This window comes from Gastrolobium bilobum, unplaced genomic scaffold (assembly GCF_033153095.1).
Source record: "Gastrolobium bilobum isolate Gb01-03AN ecotype WA unplaced genomic scaffold, APGP_CSIRO_Gbil_v1 utg19676, whole genome shotgun sequence".
Taxonomy (NCBI): Eukaryota; Viridiplantae; Streptophyta; class Magnoliopsida; order Fabales; family Fabaceae; genus Gastrolobium; species Gastrolobium bilobum.
This window is the reverse complement of record NW_026896529.1, coordinates 118,837-144,522: the sequence shown is the minus strand read 5'-3', so window position 1 is coordinate 144,522 and position 25,686 is coordinate 118,837. Positions and strand designations below refer to the sequence as shown.

At 37.8% G+C, this 25,686-nt stretch overlaps 1 protein-coding gene across 1 annotated transcript; it reads right to left on the bottom strand.

The window, feature by feature from the left end:
* Nucleotides 1-17,673: 17,673 nt before the first annotated feature.
* LOC133300274 (disease resistance protein Roq1-like) lies at nt 17,674-21,554 on the bottom strand. Its single transcript, XM_061499792.1, has 4 exons — nt 20,791-21,554; nt 19,517-20,624; nt 19,037-19,309; nt 17,674-18,921 (listed from the first exon to the last, which is right to left on the bottom strand). Exons 1-4 carry the CDS (start codon nt 21,282-21,284, stop codon nt 17,851-17,853), a joined length of 2,946 nt encoding a protein of 981 aa, XP_061355776.1. The 5' UTR covers nt 21,285-21,554; the 3' UTR covers nt 17,674-17,850.
* Nucleotides 21,555-25,686: the final 4,132 nt, after the last annotated feature.

Below are 25,686 nucleotides of genomic sequence, written 5' to 3'. Positions count from 1 at the left end.
CATCTCGTTTCAACGTAAAGCAATCATACATGGGGTACATAGATGATTTATGCTTCTGCATCCAAATTTTTTGTTTTTCCACCCATGTATGCGCTCTATAGTGTGACTATGGTGCAGATTTTTCGAACCAACAACTACCGCCACTAGGGAGAAATGTGACACTTCATCTATTTACCGGGATATAGCATTTCAGTTGGATGGCTGAGATTACATAGCTAATTTCATGTGTCTACCCATGGTGAACTTAGAGATCATTTTGGGTACAAACTGGCTGTTGAGAAATTGTGTGTTTTGGATTGTTATGATTGTATAATATGATGTCTGAATTATGTTTTATATATTGAATATGGTCATGAAGTGTTTGATTATATAAACTTGTGAACTAGGTTGATCGAGTGAGTTATTGGCCATCAGTGTATTATGGACTATCCTTGAAGGGGATGTATCCGAAGAGGTTGCCTCTAAGGAGTTCCATTTGAAACTTAATTGATGTGTGATTCATTGAGTGGTTCTTGTGTACAAGGTACATGGGAGGCTGGTATGCCAACTAGTTCTTTGGCCAATAATCTATGTTATGGGCTTTCCTTTGGGAATTGGATCCTAAGAGTGTTAACTCTTGGAAGTCTCATGAGGGCATCGATTTGAGTGTAACTCATTGGGTGATCCTGGTGCACGAGGTGCGTAGATCAATCAAATTTAGTTTGCCTCATGGTATAATGATGCATTGAGAGACTTAGACTGTAGTACTTTCAATATGAGTTTATACTCTGCAATCACCGAGAGGTGGGGGGAAGTAAAATAAGTTAAGAGTGATATGCCAAGGTTTGGCATAAAAGGTAATATGCATTTCGCCTTTGCATAATCTTTGAAGGTGCTTTGTTCTGAAAAAACATAAGAGATGATATCTTATTGTGTGTGAGTGAGAAACACTCTCTAGTCAAGTTTGTTTGAAAGTGTGAGATTTTCTTTAAGGAAATCAAGTGTGTAATAACTTGGACTTGTGGCAATGCCACGCGTTATCTGGTATATGCGAGACTGGTGCATGTACAATTAGTAATGTGGAATGGTCTCCATGACTCTAGGTTAATATGTAAATTGTTGATCTGTTGCATATGTATATAGTATGTGAACACCTTAAATGATTATAAGTTGGTAATATGTGTTAATAACTGTGGCAACTTGTTGATGTTTATTCACCCGGTATTTGATTGCTAATTTTGCAGGCACTATATGGATTAAGGTATGTTATTGTGTGGAATTATCTCACTTTGTGTTTGAGCTGTTAATTTTGCAAGTGTACATGAACTAAGGTACTCTACTATGAGAATTGATATCGTAATTAACATGTATTGATTGAAATGAACATGATTTTATACTATGAAAGGAACTATGGTTTTATTTTAAAGAGTAATGACTTATGGAGATTGTAAGTCGAGAAACGGCTAGAGTCATGGAATAAGACCTAAACTCAATCATGTACTGTATGGAATAGAGTCTGTGGGTTAGGTCATCTTTGCGAATAGAGTGACTGTTGATCCTAGTAAAATGGAGGCAGTTGTGAAATAGGAACACTTAGGGGGCGTTTGGTACATGAGAAATTTTTATTTGTCCGAAAATCTCGATTTTCAAAAATATGATTTTTACATTCAGTTTACGATAATATCTGAAAATTTAAAATTTTAAAAATTTCAGTTTCCTGGAAATCCGGAAAAAATCCGTGTACCAAACGGCCCCTTAGAGAATAATTTCAACAATAGGAATTTCTAGGGATAATAGGTTATGGCTTATTTGAGGGTTCTCTCAGATGATGCTATTGTTGACATGTTACTAAGAAGGGTAGTTCGTGAATGATGGGACGAAAATTCATTCCCATCTAAGCCCATTTTGATGGCAAAATACCATTTGTTCCCTCATCTGATGAGCAACTTTTGCACTAAAAACACATGTTTATATCTTTATGACAAAAACACAATGGGGAACGGATGATGATGTAATCATTTGATAAATATAGAAAAAGGAGAACGGAATGGGAACATTAAATACACCTGCTCCACTAACTCAATCTCTCTGTACACTTTGCAGGAAACGTTGAAAAGAAGCTTCCATAAAGCATAAGAGGTACAACAATCAAGCAGGAAGAAACGGGTACAGCAGAGAATAAAGAGTTCCCATTGGACAAGAGGAAAGCAAAGCATGGGAAGTGCAGAAGAAAAGGCAAATTTCAACAATAAGTGTCCCATCTAGCAACTTGCGTCCCTCTGAGCATTGTTCACACCGCCCCTTTCATGCAGTGAAGAAAACAACTCAATGGAAATTACAAGTTTTTCCATCCACTCTTCTGGCCTATAAATAGGACATTCCAGAACGAAGAAATCATCGAATTCTTGAAGAAGAGATCACTTAGTTTCATTTGTAGTTTTTACTTTTCAGTTATATAGTTTTAGCAGTAATTAAGTGACAACACTCTTCCTCTATTCTATATCACCCACTTGAGACTCCTCACGAGCAGCAACCATACTTCTCCATTTTATTTTGTTGTAACATAACTTGTTTCTTATCAATATAAGTTGTTATTTCTTTCCTCTCCCATTCGTTATCTCTGAACTGAATCTCGGGTCTATGGGATTTCAGTTTGGAATAATTATGTTTAAAGTATTAGTCATGGGCTAAGTTATTTGTGGAACGAAAAAGCTGTGAAGTTCTTAAAGAACTATTTTCAAAACTCTTGTATTGAAGATTTTGTATTTTTGTGATTAAGTATGCTATATTCATTGCGTATCAATGAAAATTGAACTCATACTGTAAAAGGAACTTCAATAAGGAAGAGATTTCAGACAACTTAATTAGAGAAGGAAGGTAGTGTTATTTTCACAACATTACTGGTTGCCTTAAGAATAAGGAACAGGTAGTGTTAACGGGCCAGGCCGAGCTTTAGTCTTAAAAGGCTAAGCCTGTGTTTAAATATGTCAGCCTGACCAAGCTTGTTACCTGTTATGAATAAAATAATCGATATGTGACCTGACTTATTTACAAAAAATAAAAGCCTGATTTAGCCTGTTTAAAAAAAATAAGACAACAAAAATTTATTCAAACAGAATATACAATCAACAGCACTAGTAATTCCATAGATATTCATAAATTCAATATGTATCCAAACAAATTAATATAGAACAAAATCATTCAAAAATCTATTTAACCAATAAAATGAGCTGAAATAGATTGAGGAGAGAGAGAGAGCTATTACAAATAGTATAAAAATATAAAATAAAAATTAATATACTAGGTCAGCCTGAGAGGCTCTAAGGCCGAGCTTTTGAATTGAGGCCTTGGGCCTTTTTATTAAACGAGCTTTTATACAAGTCTAAGTCTGGTTCCAATAACCAATTTTAGACATGTAAGCTTAGGCCTTCACGAGCCGAGCTAAAGGCCCCTGAAAGGCCTCTGGGTCGTTTACAATCCCTATTTGGAAGCTTAGCTAAAGTTGGATAAAAATATCTAAGTTAAAAACTAATACAGTAATGAAAACTTAACCATTAAGCCTTTGAATTTCAAAACACTTGTCATCTTTTCTTTCTTTCTTTAAGACACACAAAATATCTTTTTCTTCTTCTCCTTCTTGGTCGTGGAATATGGTGAGGTGAAGAGCTTGAGAGAACTTGATTTTAGCCATTATTTCAAGAAACTTTCAACATGAAAATAATTCCTTGTGAGCAAAACTCCTAAACCCATACATCTTATGGCCTTGTTTTGAGTGAGATATCTTCTCCTAAAAGTTGGATATAGCTGCTACCCAATGGTGTTTTGGATGAGTTTTTGTTTGATTTTTGTGTTGGAAAAACTTAAGGTTACCTAAAGGAAGCTATTCAAGGTATTAGTTGTTAATTTCTTTTGTTGGATGATGATTTATAAATCTTTGTGTTCTTCCATCTACTATGAACTTTTATGTATTTTAATGATGAATTTTGAAGTGGTTTTGTTTTGAAAATTGGTTGATTAATCATGTAAATCAAATACAACATCTTGAATGCTTGAAAAATTTCAAGAAAATAACCTAACCTTAAATAAAGAGTGTTCAAGTAAGTTTAAATAACTAAGTCTCTAATTGATGACGTTGAATGTAGGTTTAACCTAATGTCTAGTTTAAGGGTAGGTTTGACTTGTGTCATAGGCATGAATTGTTGAAAATGGATTATTAAGAATGTAATGTGGAATGGACAAGATGTAAATCTTGTGTTACAAGTTGTTGTATGTATGTCAAATTTGATGTATATCTGGGTACAACTGAGAATCGAAAGATATAGTGATTCTTGATCAGTGTTCGGAGTATTTGACTTAGTTACTTGTGGTACAAGTAAACTTGCTAGGCGCTACGAGAGGTAAGCTCTTGGTTTAGGAAGATTATTTCTTTGTTTGTTCTACCCAGAATTCATGATCTTGGAGGTATATCTATATGTTTGTGTTTTGTGATAGTCGGATATATAATATAGTTGTATTCATATAGGTGATAACATGATTTGGTGTGAAATGAGTTGTGATATATTGATTCTTGTACAATGAACAAATCAGATAGGCCATGAGTGCACTGGACTAGTTGGCTCTGGTTGCTCTAGGAATTTAGGTCTCAAAGTTATCTGTACAGACAAGTGGTCTAATATTATTTTTGTGCTTGTATGATGTATGTTATACTATGTTCTAACCTTTCATGCAGGAAGTGAACTCACGGGCGGAGACTTCTCCATAAACCTTGAGTTTATGAGATTTATTTCTCACCCTGTGTTGTGGGGATACATTTCAGGTATTCCAGCAGTTGTTGATCAGTCCTCTCAAGACAAGAAGGTTGTGCAGAGTGGCTAGTGTTGGAGCTGGATTATGTATTTTGAATTTTGTGTGTATATTGTATGGGATTTGCATTTTTCATTTAACATGACACAACAAATTTTCCTACACACACAACATTTTGTGGGGCCTACACTTTTTGAAGAAAAAAGAAAAAAAGAAATTACGGCGCGCAAAACGAATCTCTATAACATTACACAATCACTTTTCCTACAACATAACTCTTATAAAACCCATATTGTATATACTTATTTTGAGGCATATGTAGTATCCATGCATGTTGGTAATTAGCATTTTGAGAGGCATGTTTAGCCTTTGTCTTGAATGTTTGTATTGAAGTTATGAATTTTAGTATGTATTTGTGTATTGGCTTTAAGTCATAGTTCAATATACGAGGTATTTCAGATATGTGTGTTTATCTATTGTAAATTTAATATTCACAGGTTTAATTGTGTTAAGGACTGGCACTGAGCCAGATTCTTTGTGAATTCGCAGATGAATTCTAAGTCTGATAATGTTTAATTATATTTTGTCTAGATTTTCTGTATTATAGGAATTTAGATTTATCTGAATTACAGCCGTTATGCTGTCCGTAGGTTTCTATTCAGAATGGTCTCTATGATCATATTTGGATGAAATATATCTGTCAAGTACAGATATGAATAGAATAGACATAGGTAGACCGTTCAAGAAGTTTGTACAGGTATGGGACTGTACAAATTATAATAATTGGAACTAGTTTTTTGTATGTGGCAATGCGGGGAATAATAGTGACTGCGTTAATTCATTAAAGTAACGTAATCAAAGTAGTAAAAGGATAAAAGAAAAAGTTTATCCGCCTTTTTACAATAACTAAAGGTAATACTCATATTAAGTCTTCCGCTTAATTCATAATTTGTAGCGCGCTATTGTACCATATGTAGGTTAACTCATCGGCTGAATATGGGGTGTTACATTCATACCTTCCATCAAGCCACAACACAATTTACATTATTTTCTCCTAAAAAAATCCCAATATGGCCGAATGTATACATCAAGGAAATCAAAGAATTTTTCAACCAATTAACATACTTAAAACTCTTTTTAAACTTCATAATTTATTATTCAAACAACCACCAATCAACTACATAATCCATCAAAGATTTTCTTCACAAATCATTAATTTTTCATCCTTGACTTTTATTGGATTTCTACCAATTATTCATCCATACGAACAATAAATTCCAAAGGAACATAGCCATAAAACCTCTTCAACCATACCCACCAACATACACATTATATTATGTATAAAATTTTGATCCATAAGAAAGACTAGATGAAATTGAGAAATCTTGCCACCAATGAATTCTTAGGCTTCAAGAGATTAATAAACAAACTTCCATGCAACAATGGCTACTCTCACCTCACAACACTATCACCTTCAAGCTCAAAGATCTCCCCACACACTCACTTTCTCAAGGATTTCTTTTAGGGTTTTTGATCACCAAGTGATTTCGGGTATTTTTTATGTTGTAACTTTCTTGATTTGATGCCAAAATAAAAAGTTACAAACCTAAGCTATCCTTCAATGGTGGGTTCGACGAAGCACTATGGAGGAGGAAGAAAATCAGGGTCCGAAATGAGTTGTTTCCCAACAACTCATTTCTATAGAAGTTTCTACACTCGGCTGATATGCAGAAATTCTTCAACAATGAAATACATATTTGAAACAACTGAATTAAACATAAAAAGTTGGGATAAAAAAAACATTCAGAGAGTGTTGAGGTTTGGGTATCCTCTAGACCCAACCATTACCAAATTAGCTCATACTCATATGAGTTGAGCTTGAAAATAGCAAAAGAAAATACAAATTAATTATTGGAAAATGAAAATTAAACTACGCAAAAACTGTATCTCAAGATAAGCTCTGCTTAATATCCAAATACAGAACTCTAAGAACAGAAAAAAATATAAAAACCAATATAAAAACCAGAAAATAAAATCAACTCAGATAGCAATGAAAAGAAGACGAAGAGGAGGGACCATACGTTATGCCTTTTGCTCCTTTTATACTCCTTGTATCACATGCATAAGCTGTGTGAGCTCATCTGCAGCATCCGTGTGCTCCGCTTCATAAATCGTGTGACCCATTTTCACACAAGCACCTCCACGGTTTGCCATCAAAATTTGCTCATGCATCCACTACGTTTAACAACTTCATCAAAAATGACAGCTAAGACCTTGGTTCCTTTTCACACGGTTTGGGTTAAGTCACGGTTAGAAAAAATGATGGGGTAAAAACAATATGAAAGATGGTTTGGTGGCTCATGGTGGAAGTGTGGGTTAAGACCTTGGATTGAATTCAAGGTGGAAGTGTGGTCTGTTAAGTAAACGTTAAATGTTATTTTAATGAGTTTTAAATTTGGATAGTTTATGAGTCATGAGTTTTATATTTATTTAGGAGTTTTAAGAGTCAGTCGTTATTTAATGTTATTAGTGTTGAAGTGTCTTTTTAGTTTCATGTGTTAATTAAAATATTGAAGAGTCATGTCTCTTGGTGAGTTATGAGTAGTTAGTGATGTTATGAGGGTTTATGAGACTCTTGATTAGCCTTGTAATGAGTCTCTTCATTAGTAGAGTCTCTTCATTAGTACTTTCCGTTTTTTGTTTTGCCTATTAATAGGCTTGATGTAATGCACAATTTGGAGAATAGATTTGACAACAGAAAGTTTTCATAGATATACTTGTGTGATTGTCACTTGCATCTGTGTGTAGATACCAAATTCTAACAAATTGGTATCAGAGCTATGGAGAGTGTGAGTAATATGGCGTTGCCTAAATTGACAAAAGGGAATTACGAGAATTGGAGTATCCAGATGAAGGCTCTTCTCGGTTCCCAGGAAGCTTGGGAGGTCGTCCACGAAGGATTTGCAGAACCAGCGACCACCGCAGGATACACGGCGGCCCAAACTAGAACGTTGAAAGAGACACGTGCAAAGGACAAGGCAGCGTTGTTCATGCTCTTCCGAGCTGTAGACGAGTCCGGCTTTGAAAAGATAGCGAATGCGGAGACCTCAAAGGAAGCGTGGGACATTCTGGCAAATGTCTATAGAGGAGCCAACCGAGTTAAGCAAGTTCGGCTTCAAACCCTTCGTGCCGAGTTGGAGGGAATGAAGATGAAGGACACAGAAGGAGTATCCGAGTTCATTACTCGTGTTCAAACCATTGTGAATCAATTGAAACGAAATGGAGAAGATGTAGCGGACACCAGAGTGGTGGAGAAGATCTTGAGATCTTTGACCGACAGCTTTGAGAACGTGGTATGTGCTATAGAAGAATCCAAAGATCTAGCTACGCTCACCATTGATGAGCTAGCCGGTTCTCTTGAAGCGCATGAGCAACGGAAGAAGAAGAAAGAGGAGACTCTTGGACAAGCACTTCAGACCATAGCAACACTTAAAGATGAGAAGGCTCTCTATTCTCAAAACTTCTGAGGTAGAGGACGTGGTCGCGGTGGACGAGGCACTGGCCGTAGTGGTAGAGGCCGAGGCTGAAGTCAAGAAGGTTGTAATGATGAGGTAGGACAATCAAGTCAATAGAACTAGCGTGGAAGAGGAAGAGGTCGACGAGGAGGACGATCATATTATTCCAACATCGAGTGTTACAAGTGTGGCAAGTTTGGTCACTTTGCGAAAGATTGTAACTCGGACAAGTGTTACAACTGTGGAAAAGTCGGACATTTTGCAAGAGAATGCAGAGAAGAGAAAAGGGTGGAGGAGACATCCAACCTAGCCACAGAAGAGGAGATGAAGGATGGTGTCTTGTTAATGACACACAATGAAGGAAACTCAGATGATGACATGGAGTGGTATCTTGACACGGGTGCGAGTAACCACATGTGCGGACATAAGCATTTCTTCAAGGAGATGAGAAAGGTGGAGACCGGACATGTTTCGTTCGGGGATGCCTCGAAGGTTGAGGTAAAAGGCCGTGGTACGGTATGCTTCCTGCAAAAGGACGGGTTGATTGGCTCAATCCGAGATGTGTACTATGTACCCGACCTAAAAAGCAATATTTTAAGCATGGGTCAATTGATGGAGAAAGGTTACTCGGTTATGATGAAGGACCGAGTATTGTATTTGAAAGATGAGAGAGGTTGGCTGATACTCCGAGTTGAAATGGGCAGAAATCGAATGTACAAACTGAACTTGAGATGTGTACAGGTCGACTGTTTACAAGCCGAGGTGGAAGACAAGGCGTCACTTTGGCACCTCCGCTTTGGTCACCTACATTATGGTGGTCTAATCGAGCTGGCAAAGAAGAAGATGGTTGACGGACTGCCTGACATCAACTATGAAGGAAAGTTTTGTGAGAGTTGTGTACTTAGCAAGCATGCTAGGACCACGTTTCAGAAGATGGCGAGATTTCGGGCCAAGCAGCCTCTGGAGTTGATTCATACTGATCTGTGTGGTCCAATCACCCCGGAATCCTTTAGCGGTAAGAAATATTTCATTTCTTTCATTGATGATTTCTCACAAAAAACGTGGGTTTATTTCCTGAAGGAGAAGTCCGAGGTGTTTGAAGTATTCAAAAAGTTTAAAGTAATGATTGAGAAGGCAACATGAAAATTCATCAAGTCGGTGCGTTCTGACCGAGGTAGGGAATATACCTCGACAGCATTTCTGACATTCTGTGAGGAACATGGGATAAGAAGGTTTCTAACAGCACCATACTCACCACAACAAAACGGCGTTGCTGAAAGGAAGAACCGAACTGTTCTTGACATGGTTCGGTCAATGCTGAAGAACAAGAAGATGCCGAAGGAGTTTTGGGCGGAAGCTGTGCAGTGTGCTGTGTATGTGCAGAACCGATGTCCACATTCGAGTTTAGAGGACAAAACACCACAGGAAGCTTGGAGCGGTCAAAAGCCGTCAGTGGCTCATCTCAGAGTATTCGGTAGTGTGGCCTTTGCACACGTACCGGACCAGCTCAGAACTAAGCTCGAGGACAAAAGCAGGAAATATGTTTTTATGGGATATGATGAGAAAACAAAGGGGTATAAGTTGTTTGACCCCGTCAACAAGAAGGTCGTAGTGAGCCGAGATGTAAGGTTCAATGAAGCAGATGAGTGGGACTGGAGAAATTCACCAGAGGTGAATTTTGAAGGCGAAATCTCAACACAAGTTATCAAACCGGCAAGTCCTGAACCTTCTGATGATGAAGACGAGGTACGACAACCCAGGATACGGAGCATACAAGATATATATGAGTCAACAAGTGAGGTACATTTTGTTTGTCTTCTTGCAGATTCTGAAAATATAAGCTTTGAAGAAGCCATCCGAGATAAGAAATGGCAAGACGCCATGGATGAGGAGATAGAAGCCATTGATCGAAATAACACGTGGGAGTTAGCCGAGCTACCTGGAGGGAGTCAGCCCATTGGGGTAAAGTGGGTATTCAAGAAGAAAATGAATGCTCAAGGGGAGATAGAACGATATAAAGCTCGGCTAATTGCAAAGGGTTACAAGCAAAGGGCAGGAATTGATTATGACGAGGTATTTGCTCCCGTCGCAAGGATGGAGACAATTCGGCTATTGATTTCACAAGCAGCTCAACATAGGTGGTAGATATTTCAAATGGATGTCAAGTCGGCATTCTTGAATGGAGTACTTGAAGAAGAAGTCTATCTCGAACAGCCACCGGGATACATGAAAGGTGGAGAAGAGAAGAAAGTGCTAAGGTTGAAGAAGGCACTTTACGGGTTGAAGCAAGCACCACGGGCGTGGAATACTCGTATTGACACTTATTTCAAGGAAAATCGTTTTGAGCAGTGCCCCTATGAACATGCACTTTATATAAAGAAAATTGGAGATGATGTTTTGTTTGTGGCTCTTTATGTGGATAACCTCATCTTTATGGGGAACAATGATGGAATGATACAAGAACTCAAAAGAACAATGACAAGGGAGTTTGAGATGACAGATCTCGGTCTGATGAGATATTTTCTTGGTCTGGATGACAGATTGCAACCCAGTTTCAACCCCTATGGAACCCGGTTCAAAACTCTCAAAGTATGATGGTGGAGATCGAGTTGACGCAAGCAACTACCGAAGTTTGGTAGGATGTCTTCGTTATCTGACATGCACAAGATCGGATCTCTCACTGAGTGTTGGGATTGTAAGTCGGTTCATGGAGGAGCCAAGTTATTCACACTGGAAGGCGGCAAAAAGAATCTTGAGGTATATACAAGGGACAACTTCATTGGGACTTCACTACTCGAGGTTCGAAAATTAAAAGTTAATTGGGTACACTGATAGTGACTGGTGTGGAGATGTAGACGATCGGAAAAGTACGTCGGGATATGTATTCTTCATGGGCAACATGACATTCACTTGGATCTCGAAGAAACAACCCATTGTAACTTTGTCGACCTGTGAAGCTAAATATGTAGCTGCGTCTTGGTGTGTTTGTCATGCAGTATGGTTCAGGAACTTACTAAGCAAGCTGGAGGAGAAACAAGTCGGCCCAACCGAGATCTGTATTGATAACAAGTCGGCTATAGAGTTAGCCAAGAACCCGGTGAATCATGAAAGAAGCAAGCATATTGACGTCCGTTTTCACTTCATCCGGGATCAAGTAAAGAAAAGAAATGTGGAGTTATTACATGTGGCAAGTCAAGACCAAGTCGGAGATATTTTCACAAAACCACTGCCGACGTTACTACTGGAAAACTGCAAAAGAATGATTGGCATGAAAGATGGAAGAAGCATTTAAGTTTACGGGGGAGTTTTGTTAAGTAAACGTTAAATGTTATTTTAATGAGTTTTAAATTTGGATAGTTTATGAGTCATGAGTTTTATATTTATTTAGGAGTTTTAAGAGTCAGTCGTTATTTAATGTTATTAGTGTTGAAGTGTCTTTTTAGTTTCATGTGTTAATTAAAATATTGAAGAGTCATGTCTCTTGGTGAGTTATGAGTAGTTAGTGATGTTATGAGGGTTTGTGAGACTCTTGATTAGCCTTGTAATGAGTCTCTTCATTAGTAGAGTCTCTTCATTAGTACTTTCCGTTTTTTGTTTTGCCTATTAATAGGCTTGATGTAATGCACAATTTGGAGAATAGATTTGACAACAGAAAGTTTTCATAGATATACTTGTGTGATTGTCACTTGCATCTGTGTGTAGATACCAAATTCTAACAAATTGGTATCAGAGCTATGGAGAGTGTGAGTAATATGGCGTTGCCTAAATTGACAAAAGGGAATTACGAGAATTGGAGTATCCAGATGAAGGCTCTTCTCGGTTCCCAGGAAGCTTGGGAGGTCGTCCACGAAGGCTTTGCAGAACCAGCGACCACCGCAGGATACACGGCGGCCCAAACTAGAACGTTGAAAGAGACACGTGCAAAGGACAAGGCAGCGTTGTTCATGCTCTTCCGAGCTGTAGACGAGTCCGGCTTTGAAAAGATAGCGAATGCGGAGACCTCAAAGGAAGCGTGGGACATTCTGGCAAATGTCTATAGAGGAGCCAACCGAGTTAAGCAAGTTCGGCTTCAAACCCTTCGTGCCGAGTTGGAGGGAATGAAGATGAAGGACACAGAAGGAGTATCCGAGTTCATTACTCGTGTTCAAACCATTGTGAATCAATTGAAACGAAATGGAGAAGATGTAGCGGACACCAGAGTGGTGGAGAAGATCTTGAGATCTTTGACCGACAGCTTTGAGAACGTGGTATGTGCTATAGAAGAATCCAAAGATCTAGCTACGCTCACCATTGATGAGCTAGCCGGTTCTCTTGAAGCGCATGAGCAACGGAAGAAGAAGAAAGAGGAGACTCTTGGACAAGCACTTCAGACCATAGCAACACTTAAAGATGAGAAGGCTCTCTATTCTCAAAACTTCTGAGGTAGAGGACGTGGTCGCGGTGGACGAGGCACTGGCCGTAGTGATAGAGGCCGAGGCTGAAGTCAAGAAGGTTGTAATGATGAGGTAGGACAATCAAGTCAATAGAACTAGCGTGGAAGAGGAAGAGGTCGACGAGGAGGACGATCATATTATTCCAACATCGAGTGTTACAAGTGTGGCAAGTTTGGTCACTTTGCGAAAGATTGTAACTCGGACAAGTGTTACAACTGTGGAAAAGTCGGACATTTTGCAAGAGAATGCAGAGAAGAGAAAAGGGTGGAGGAGACATCCAACCTAGCCACAGAAGAGGAGATGAAGGATGGTGTCTTGTTAATGACACACAATGAAGGAAACTCAGATGATGACATGGAGTGGTATCTTGACACGGGTGCGAGTAACCACATGTGCGGACATAAGCATTTCTTCAAGGAGATGAGAAAGGTGGAGACCGGACATGTTTCGTTCGGGGATGCCTCGAAGGTTGAGGTAAAAGGCCGTGGTACGGTATGCTTCCTGCAAAAGGACGGGTTGATTGGCTCAATCCGAGATGTGTACTATGTACCCGACCTAAAAAGCAATATTTTAAGCATGGGTCAATTGATGGAGAAAGGTTACTCGGTTATGATGAAGGACCGAGTATTGTATTTGAAAGATGAGAGAGGTTGGCTGATACTCCGAGTTGAAATGGGCAGAAATCGAATGTACAAACTGAACTTGAGATGTGTACAGGTCGACTGTTTACAAGCCGAGGTGGAAGACAAGGCGTCACTTTGGCACCTCCGCTTTGGTCACCTACATTATGGTGGTCTAATCGAGCTGGCAAAGAAGAAGATGGTTGACGGACTGCCTGACATCAACTATGAAGGAAAGTTTTGTGAGAGTTGTGTACTTAGCAAGCATGCTAGGACCACGTTTCAGAAGATGGCGAGATTTCGGGCCAAGCAGCCTCTGGAGTTGATTCATACTGATCTGTGTGGTCCAATCACCCCGGAATCCTTTAGCGGTAAGAAATATTTCATTTCTTTCATTGATGATTTCTCACGAAAAACGTGGGTTTATTTCCTGAAGGAGAAGTCCGAGGTGTTTGAAGTATTCAAAAAGTTTAAAGTAATGATTGAGAAGGCAACATGAAAATTCATCAAGTCGGTGCGTTCTGACCGAGGTAGGGAATATACCTCGACAGCATTTCTGACATTCTGTGAGGAACATGGGATAAGAAGGTTTCTAACAGCATCATACTCACCACAACAAAACGGCGTTGCTGAAAGGAAGAACCGAACTGTTCTTGACATGGTTCGGTCAATGCTGAAGAACAAGAAGATGCCGAAGGAGTTTTGGGCGGAAGCTGTGCAGTGTGCTGTGTATGTGCAGAACCGATGTCCACATTCGAGTTTAGAGGACAAAACACCACAGGAAGCTTGGAGCGGTCAAAAGCCGTCAGTGGCTCATCTCAGAGTATTCGGTAGTGTGGCCTTTGCACACGTACCGGACCAGCTCAGAACTAAGCTCGAGGACAAAAGCAGGAAATATGTTTTTATGGGATATGATGAAAAAACAAAGGGGTATAAGCTGTTTGACCCCGTCAACAAGAAGGTCGTAGTGAGCCGAGATGTAAGGTTCAATGAAGCAGATGAGTGGGACTGGAGAAATTCACCAGAGGTGAATTTTGAAGGCGAAATCTCAACACAAGTTATCAAACCGGCAAGTCCTGAACCTTCTGATGATGAAGACGAGGTACGACAACCCAGGATACGGAGCATACAAGACATATATGAGTCAACAAGTGAGGTACATTTTGTTTGTCTTCTTGCAGATTCTGAAAATATAAGCTTTGAAGAAGCCATCCGAGATAAGAAATGGCAAGACGCCATGGATGAGGAGATAGAAGCCATTGATCGAAATAACACGTGGGAGTTAGCCGAGCTACCTGGAGGGAGTCAGCCCATTGGGGTAAAGTGGGTATTCAAGAAGAAAATGAATGCTCAAGGGGAGATAGAACGATATAAAGCTCGGCTAATTGCAAAGGGTTACAAGCAAATGGCAGGAATTGATTATGACGAGGTATTTGCTCCCGTCGCAAGGATGGAGACAATTCGGCTATTGATTTCACAAGCAGCTCAACATAGGTGGTAGATATTTCAAATGGATGCCAAGTCGGCATTCTTGAATGGAGTACTTGAAGAAGAAGTCTATCTCGAACAGCCACCGGGATACATGAAAGGTGGAGAAGAGAAGAAAGTGCTAAGGTTGAAGAAGGCACTTTACGGGTTGAAGCAAGCACCACGGGCGTGGAATACTCGTATTGACACTTATTTCAAGGAAAATCGTTTTGAGCAGTGCCCCTATGAACATGCACTTTATATAAAGAAAATTGGAGATGATGTTTTGTTTGTGGCTCTTTATGTGGATAACCTCATCTTTATGGGGAACAATGATGGAATGATACAAGAACTCAAAAGAACAATGACAAGGGAGTTTGAGATGACAGATCTCGGTCTGATGAGATATTTTCTTGGTCTGGATGACAGATTGCAACCCAGTTTCAACCCCTATGGAACCCGGTTCAAAACTCTCAAAGTATGATGGTGGAGATCGAGTTGACGCAAGCAACTACCGAAGTTTGGTAGGATGTCTTCGTTATCTGACATGCACAAGATCGGATCTCTCACTGAGTGTTGGGATTGTAAGTCGGTTCATGGAGGAGCCAAGTTATTCACACTGGAAGGCGGCAAAAAGAATCTTGAGGTATATACAAGGGACAACTTCATTGGGACTTCACTACTCGAGGTTCGAAAATTAAAAGTTAATTGGGTACACTGATAGTGACTGGTGTGGAGATGTAGACGATCGGAAAAGTACGTCGGGATATGTATTCTTCATGGGCAACATGACATTCACTTGGATCTCGAAGAAACAACCCATTGTAACTTTGTCGACCTGTGAAGCGAAATATGTAGCTGCGTCTTGGTGTGTTTGTCATGCAGTATGGTTCAGGAACTTACTAAGCAAGCTAGAGGAGAAACAAGTCGGCCCAACCGAGATCTGTATTGATAACAAGTCGGCTATAGAGTTAGCCAAGAACCCGGTGAATCATGAAAGAAGCAAGCATATTGACGTCCGTTTTCACTTCATCCGGGATCAAGTAAAGAAAAGAAATGTGGAGTTATTACATGTGGCAAATCAAGACCAAGTCGGAGATATTTTCACAAAACCACTGCCGACGTTACTACTGGAAAACTGCAAAAGAATGATTGGCATGAAAGATGGAAGAAGCATTTAAGTTTACGGGGGAGTTTTGTTAAGTAAACATTAAATGTTATTTTAATGAGTTTTAAATTTGGATAGTTTATGAGTCATGAGTTTTATATTTATTTAGGAGTTTTAAGAGTCAGTCGTTATTTAATGTTATTAGTGTTGAAGTGTCTTTTTAGTTTCATGTGTTAATTAAAATATTGAAGAGTCATGCCTCTTGGTGAGTTATGAGTAGTTAGTGATGTTATGAGGGTTTATGAGACTCTTGATTAGCCTTGTAATGAGTTTCTTCATTAGTAGAGTCTCTTCATTAGTACTTTCCGTTTTTTGTTTTGCCTATTAATAGGCTTGATGTAATGCACAATTTGGAGAATAGATTTGACAACAAAAAGTTCTTCATAGATATACTTGTGTGGTTGTCACTTGCATCTGTGTGTAGATACCAAATTCTAACATGGTTTGATGTGGTTTGATTGCTGAGATGGCTTTGTGGCACAATGTGGTGAAGTGGGAGCAAAAGAGGATTAGGGTTCAATGGTTCTTGGGACTGAAATGAATTTTGCACGATAGCCATTTTTCCTTTTTGCTCAGCATTTATTTCAATTACATTTCTGCCCTTGCTTTCCAATGCAGCTGCTGAACTGGGTTGACAAGTTGGGCTTAGTACACTTTTCCTTTTTCTCTCAATTGGGCTTGAGTATTGACTATTTGTACCTGAAAGTAAACAGAACAAGCCCAATAATTAATGACTGCAAAATGTGATTTTATATGGACAAAAGCCTCAAACAAACACACAATTAACTGACTTCACTATCTCTAAAGTCTCATTTCAGAGACTTATCAGTAGACTTAAAAAAACATCCCCATAATTCTGTTGATAAAGCATTGCCTCTGCCACCAAGGTTTTTGGAGAACCCTACAACCCATCTCATATTATAATCTCGGATAAAGTCACCTCACCACATCCAATTCAAAGACCATTCCTAGTGTAAGATTTTTTTTATGTTAATCTTGAAGCAACCTGAAGTAGTAAATTTCCAACAGGTTATTTTCTCTGGGGTTTACCTTGAAGACCTACATGTTGAAAAATATGATTCACATAAACCATATTTGGATTGAAGCAAACTGACTTGCGAACAATGGAATATGGCTCCGTACTCCTATCCTAAAAAACAAATTTGTTTCGATCTTGTCAAATAAGCCGAAACCGACACACAATACCAAAAAGTTGCTTCCATTTCTCTTCATCCCTAACAACCTTTTTGCCATTCAAGTTTGCTTTTGTTCAACATTCCAATGCACCAACCATAAAATGATCCCAACAATGAGCATGAATAAGAAGGCGCCAAAATGTACCTCGACCAAGGTGATTGAGTCTTGGCCTTCTACTCATCTAGGCTCTTACAGAAACCGCCACTTCCCCAGCTTGTATTAAACATTCACTCTCACCCATTACTCTAGATCACATAAGATCTTATTCATAGTTAAGGTAGATTTTAAGTATTGACTTGGAGCTTGATTTCTTAAACAATAATGTATTCGAAGTTTATATAACGAATTCACTGATTTCAAATTAATCTCGTCTTTTATGAACATATGAATATTAGTCACGTGAAATTGATCAAAACATTTGCAAAGTTTTAGTGGTATGCAACCAACAGAATAGAAGGATTAGAGCAACTTAGATTTGATTATGCATAAAATTAAAGACCTACGTGTTACTTAAATTTCATATAACAAATGACTGAAAAAATAAAATAATCATTGTCCATACCAAACATATTACAAGATGATGCAGATTCGATTGAAGTAGAAGCCTGAACGTCTTTTCCTTTATTCTCTGCATCTCTTGACATTCCTGAAAGAGAGATAGAGGGACATCAGGAATTTTCTAATTTGAAATCCTCCTCCTTGTTTCCTCTATGGAGATAAATGAAGCACCGTTTTGGAATCCTCATTGTGGCCCCCACCCTTTCAGAATCACATGGCATGGGGTATTCTAACTCCCAAAAAATCTCTACCTTATTCCATTCATGCTCTGAAAATACACTCTCCACCTTGCATTGTAGATCACAGCAAAGCATTATATTCCTCATTCCTGGTCTATGAAATATGTAGTTACATGAAGAACTGAATTGCTTAGTGCCATTGATGACTACACTGAGCTTGAAATCCAACACCGCATTGTCTTGATTAATGCCAGGTTCTGTATTACAAAATAGAGCTATCTTGGGGAATTTGTTCCGGAACCAAAAACACATCGACATTTCCCTCGCTCCGCTAATCAGTTTAGACCATAGAAAATCAGATTCCACAAGTCCATCAACATGGGGAGGCGAAGGTCTACATACTTCTATGACATTATAGGGGCTTATATTTAGATAATACACATCAAGGAAGAACCAAGTGCCTCCAATATAAATAGCCATGACTTTTGGAAACACTTTTGAGCACACTTTTTCTTTATCCTCAGATAAGAGAAATCCCCTAGAACCATTAGCTGTTATTATCTCAAGTTTAGGCAATCTATGGATGCTACTTGGTAGGCAGAAGAAGCTTTGGCATTTCCTCAAGAACAATCGTTGGAGCCCCACAAGATTTCCAATTGAAAATGGCAATTCACGTATGGCAGTCTGGTCTAAATAAACATCTCTTATATTCTCCATTATTCCCAAAACATCTGGGAAGCTCACAAGACGTGAGCAACCTCTTAGATCCAGAGTTTCTAGAGATGTCAAGTTGATAGAGGGTACCAATATTTCTAGCTGCGTGCATCCTTGAGCACTCAATGACACGAGCCTATCCAGAAATCCAACCGAACCATGAATTGTAATTAAATTAGTGCAATTATCAAGATGAAGTGCCCCCAAATTAGGTACACCACTTAAGCTAGGTAGTTCAGTTAAGAACTTGCAATCTTCAAAATCCATAAAGTTCAATGACTCAAACACCTAAAAAGTAAAAGTTGATGACTCAAATTATGAGTTTGCAAATGGAAATACATATTAGTGCTTAAGGCCAACAAAAACTGTTAAAAGATATAAAGCATTTTAAGAGAATACTTGCCTTGAGCGGTCTAAATAATTTAAGGCAACTTTCAGGCAGACTAAGTATCACAAGATTCTTTGGATTAAAATCAGATGGTAAAGACAGTGATGGATACCCACTCCAATCAAGCACTCTCAAGCTATTTGGTAGATTCTGAGGTCCTCTAGAAAAGCGTGCATCTCTGATTATAAGAATTCTCAGGTTTTTCATCTTCTCGAAGGCTTTTCCACTCCACTTCACTTCTAGGTCTTTGCACAGGTTGATGATTATAGCTTCAATTGTATCAGTTCCCTATCAACTCCAAATCATAAGTTAAATAAAATGTAAAGTTTAGGAATGTCATCCCCATATATATCTGGTTGAATTTAAAAATTTCATCAAACAGTTGAAACTGAGAACGGAGAACTAAGAATCCAGTAATCTAATACATATCATTCAAAATGCTTAAATAGAGGACATCAAAGAGAAGAAATACCAACAAGATGTTTTTTTACATACCGTATCATCTTCCAAAACATGAACAATGTCTTCGTTAAACCATAATCTACTGCGTCTGCCAGGCTCCAATTCTGATTCCTGCCTAATGATTTCTCTGCCCATAACCTGAATTAAGTCATGCATCTTCACGAAACCATTGGGGTCAATCTTTATGAGAGATTTGTCAATCAACACTTGAATACCATCTTCCGCTTGAAAACCATGTAAGTACAGTATTTGTTTGACATAGAGTATTTCGTAAGAATTGAAGAAACAAGCAATGTCAAGAAAAATTCCCTTCTCATCTTTGTCCAAATCATCATAGCTAATTTGAAGTGTTTTATGGATATCTTGATGAGGAGTTCTTTCATATTTGGCCAATGCAGATTTCCATACATCTAAACTTTTGCCAAACAAGTGAGAACCTATCACCTCCAAAGCCAATGGAAGGCCATGAGCATAAGAAACTGCGCTTTTTGAAATATCCACATAAATTGAATCAATTTTGTTTTTTTGAAAGGCATGCCAACTAAACAATTCAAGAGCTTTATCATCACTCAACTGTTTAACCTCATATGATTTTACAATCCCATGAGTGGCTAGCAAATGCTTGTCTCTTGTTGTGATTATGATCCTGCTGCCAGAGCCAAACCAATCATGTCCTCCTGCAATTACCTTTAACTGCTTCAGTTTGTCAACATCGTCAAGAATCAAAAGGACCTTCTTTCGATGAAGCCTCCTTTTTATTATTGGAATTCCTCTGTTAACATCTCCCACTTTAATATCTTTCTCCCCAAGCAGTTCAGAGAGTAATGTTTCTTGGAGTTGTACAAGACCATGATTATCAATTGCCCTTTCTCGTATGTCAGCAAGGAAACAAAAACCATCAAATTGATCAGCAATAAAGTTATATACAGCTCGAGCAAGTGTTGATTTTCCTATCCCACCGATTCCATGAATGCCTACCATGTTGACTCCCTCATCAGACCCAAGTCCTAGGAGGGATGTCACTTCTAGCACTCGAGACTCTAATGCAACCGGCTTATCAGCAACATATAAAGGACAGCGATTGATCTTTGTAGAGACTTCTTCAACAATCTTTCTAATAAATTGATATTCTGATTGAGAACTGCACATTATACAAAATTAATATTGAATTAGTGTTTAATTAGTTCATGCACAGTAACCAAAATTAATCTCATACAAAGAATTGTCTCTATTCAGTATATTTCCTTCAACATTCACACATGTTATTTCTTTTGGGCAAACAACAAAAAAAGGATGGTGTGAGATACCCGAGTAGGAAATGTGATCCAGACATATTAGCAGCTTGAAATAAAGCCTTCCTCCATTCTTTGACCATATCCTTGTCATCTTTGTACCTCTCCTCATGTTTAGCCAAAGCTTCTGCATAAGCCCCACTTTGGTGCCGAACTTGTGATGGGTCCACATCATAAAAAACAGGCCAAAACAACCGTCCTTGTGCCTTTGAGCACTCAAGGATCATGACAAGTTCTTTCAAGCAATATGTAGAGGACGCATAGTTTTTAGAGAAAACAGCAATGAAAATCCTAGAATCTTGAATGGCTTGGAGAAGAGATGGTGTGATTTCTTCACCTTTGTTGAGTCCTTCATCATCAATGAAGGTGTGAATACCCCTTTCATGAAGAGAATTGTAGAGATTTCCAGTGAAATTTTTGCGGGTATCAACACCTCTAAAGTTGAGGAAGACATCATAAATCCATTCATAGGTGAAGGAAGAAGGATGAGGTAGTGTTAGCTGTGTCATGATGATATGACACCAAGAAAAACAAGGTTTCTAAGCTAATGTGGTCAAAGCAAATGCGCTAAACCAAGAAAACAATGCAACTTCATCAAACACCAAGATCAAACCAGCACATAAACTATAACTCACAATCATCACATCTTAATCAAGAACAGAGTATCTGAATTGTAAACAAATTAATATTTTTACTAAGGAGAAATCATGCTCAGCTTTTCACCGAAGCGGTGTGCAGCCACTTCGTTTCAAAGAACTCATATATCATCATCAACGAAGACTTTCTCTCCCAATCCACTCTCGTTTGCTTCTTTCCTCGAAGATGCTGCGAAAGAGGCGTGTAAAAGTTTCACAAGCTCCTATGGACTTGTGCAGTGGTTGACTCATCTTGGAGTTGGGTCAGGTTTAACAGGACAAAATTGAGGCTTTTGACCAATTTAGGGTGTACTGGATTGGATTTAAAAAAGAGAGAGTAAACACTCATACCGGTCCCTGACCAAAAAATTGGTGTCCAAATTAGTCCCTCACAACGATAAACTCGTTAGATAGTCCCTAACAAAGTGAGACAGGACTCACATTAGTCCTTCTGTCAATTCAAAACTCACGGTGTCAATGACGGTGATGACGTGTCACGTCAAGTGACATGCTGGAGGCCACGTGGGTTGAGGAACGACGTCGTTTTGAGAGACTCATACACGTTGGTCAGTATGGTCCCTAACAGTTTTAACAAAGGGGACCAGTATGGTCCCTAAGATTTTTATCGGGGTCCTTTTTAGTCCCTGCTAAAGTTCTATTAACACCAGTGCCACCATTTGCTATTAACACACTAGCAATGTCATTTCCCCTTGTACATGCTGATATTAGTCATGCATAACACAATCAACTTCTGCATAATTCACACCATGACATTCTTAGTTTAGTCTTTATACATTGTTCTCATTTCCCCTTGTACATAAATATACTTTTTGTCAATGTTATTAACCAAATTCAACTATACAGTTAATAACATTGACATTACAAAAATAACTACTTGCTCTTAGTACCTTCAAGCGGGAAAGACACAAAGACACGCAGAGCCTTCAAATTTCATTATCGACAAAAAGTACGTATGTTTGATTCGAAATAAATTGAAAACAGTACATTACAATTTCCATTTCGTTCATAGCATATATATTGATTTTCAATGGAATCAGAATATACCTCGCATATTTATGTTTAAGGTTTCTTAATTCATCGTAGGTTATGGTATTATTAGATCGTGTGAATATTATATTTTAGACTGAAAAATTGCTTATCTTACTTCTAAATCCTACATACATTGTTACTTGAATCTCAACAGAAAATCAAAAAGTTAAAAATATCGCTCATTAATACAGCACAATTTTTATTTCAATTTCTTTGACGATGCCAAATACTTATTTTTGAACAAACAATGAATACCCAACAGAAGAAATAAATCCCTTTAATTTTATTTTATTTTAAATGGAAAAGATTAACATGGACCCAATAAAAAAATAATTGATTGATTGGTTGGGCTGGATGTATGTGGCATGGTTTGGCTTATAATGTTTAAGAACCTACGAAGTAAGAGCATGTTTTTCTCATTTGAGTTCAATCATACATCTGTTAGAAATAACAGTAGTTTGCCAGTTGTTTTGGCTGGTTGAGATTTTCTAACAGTAGCTTGAACCAAATTCAACCTCCAAGACACTTACAAACCCTAATAGATCATTTTTTGGGTGCCCCAACTTCAAGGTGAGGTTGATTTTTTCATGCGTTATTTTTGTAATGTCAATGTTATTAACTGTATAGTTGAATATGGTTTAGGAAAAGAAGTCACACTGTAACTTTTTTACATGGGTGGATGATGCTACATCTGATACCATGGAGCTGGAAGATTGGACAATTAACAAGCTGGAGTTGAATGTAGCTGAAATGGAGTTCAAGTTGAACTTTTTGCACATGAAGCTCAATGATGAACTGCAGCTGGAGGTGAATGACCACAAAAAGAAGATTAATGAACACTGTATAAAGATTGAAGACATATCATTGAAGATGCAGGCAGACTTTGAAAGGGTTGAGAAGGAAATGATGCATGTGTGTAGGTGTGCTAGGGTGTTTGCTGGATCCATTATTGTTGTGTTTCTAGTATGTATATATCTTGCAAGTAGGCAGGAGTGAAATTTAAAATGTGGTTCTATTGAGATTTGCTGGTGTAATGAATTGTTGTTCATGCAATGTATGTAGCATGGCTTATGTATTTGAAGTTATGTTTATTGGCACAAAATGTTGTATAAACTCGATGGAGATAAAAAAAAGAAATGGGAACAATGTATAAAGACTAAACTAAGAATGTCATGGTATGAATTATGCAGAAGTTGATTGTGTTATGCATGACTAATATCAGCATGTACAAGGGGAAATGACATTGCTGGTGTGTTAATAGCAAATGGTGGCACTGGTGTTAACAGAACTTTAGCAGGGACTAAAAAGGACCCCGATAAAAATGTTAGGGACCATACTGGTCCCCTTTGTTAAAACTGTTAGGGACCATACTGACCAACGTGTATGAGTCTCTCAAAACGACGTTATTCCTCAACCCATGTGGCCTCCAGCATATCACTTAACGTGACACGTCATCACCGTCATTGACACCGTGAGTTTTGGATTGACAGAAGGACTAACGTGGGTCCTGTTTCACTTTGTTGGGGACTATCTAACAAGTTTATTTTTGTGAAGGACTAATTTGGGCACCGAGTTTTTTGTCAGGGACCAATTTGGGTCTTTACTAAAAAAAAAATTATGTAAATTTTTTTATAAATTTTAAAAGACTTTATAGAATGAGAAAAAGTATACTTACAACTTTTTTTTTACAACCTCTTACAATCATGTCTTAATACCGTTGATTTCCGTCAATCAACGGTTATCATTTATTGTGAATTAATAATTAATTAATGAGTTTAATTTGCGAAAATCATAATCGTTGATTGACGGAAATCAACGGTGTTAAGATATGGTTGTAAGAGGTTGTAAAAAAAATGTTGTAAGTATAACCTACCTATTATAGAATTGGAGGAATTTTAAAGATTTTTTTCTAAAGACTCTTATTACTATCAAGATTTCATAAGATTAGATTTTAATGAATTTTAAAAAACTTTAATAGAATTTATAAGATTTGAAAGAACAATATGGATTTATATGATTTTAAAAAATATAAGAATTTTTAACAAACATTTAAAATTATAAAAGTAAAAAACAAAATAACAAAAAATGCAATAATATTAAAAATAAAATCTAGTATAATTTTTGCAATCAATAAAATATAATATAAGTTTTAACAAACATTGAAAATTACTAAGCAACATAAGTCACTTAAGTGGGTGGGTCCCACTTGACACATCACTCAATTCAAATTATTTCAAATCTCCCACTTAAACCACCAATCTCCAAATAATTCATAAACTCCAAACTTTAATATTCACCAAAGTCCTTTAATTGCCCTTGATCAGATGAATCCGGAGTTTTCTGGTCGTTCGGTGAAATCACATTTTTAAGTTGTTATGCGCGTTGTGGGCACACTTTCCCAAAACCCTAATCTCAATCAATTTTCATCAGAAATCATAATTCCTAGTCCTATGTACCATTTATAACTTATTTCCAAACCTAGAGCTCAAAATTCATTCAACATGCTTTACGGTGCAACTGTATCGCGGTATTTTTACCCGATAAAACACTATTCATCAATTTTCCAGAAACTTGCCTAACCACTCAATTTTTCGTTCTAAATCCATTTTCAGGGTTATTTTTTCCGTTTGAGACCTTCTACTCAATTTTTCTTTCATAGGGTTACGTGTTTGGCAAATTATCATTTTACCCTTTTTACGTATTTTGGTTCTAAATTCAAGATTTTCACTAATCCTACCCTTTAATTCACATTTTAATATATAAATATATGTTTTAGAAATTCGAGGTGTTATACTGGCCAGAGAATGGTATGATTTATACACGTCTGCTACATACATAAGAAGTATAAGGCTCTTGCTTTATACCCACACTCAGGGAATACAGTCTTGAGAAGCTCTGCACTACATTAATGTATTAGCCATCTTATGTGTAATACACCTTATAACATACATATATAAGAGCGCATCATTTCATCATCTCAAATAATAGATAAGCACATATACAATATAAACCTACCATCATCATCTTGGAAAATGGTGGAACAAATGAGGATTAACCATGAGAACACGAAACTAACCTGTCAAGTAGTATAATCAAGCTAAAAATCCAAACAACAGCTCACAAATCACCAAATAGCAGAATCACAATATATTTTAAGTCAAAAATATCATTAATAATTATATTCCCAAATTTCATGACTGCAGGCTTCTCCCAAAGCCCGCAAGCA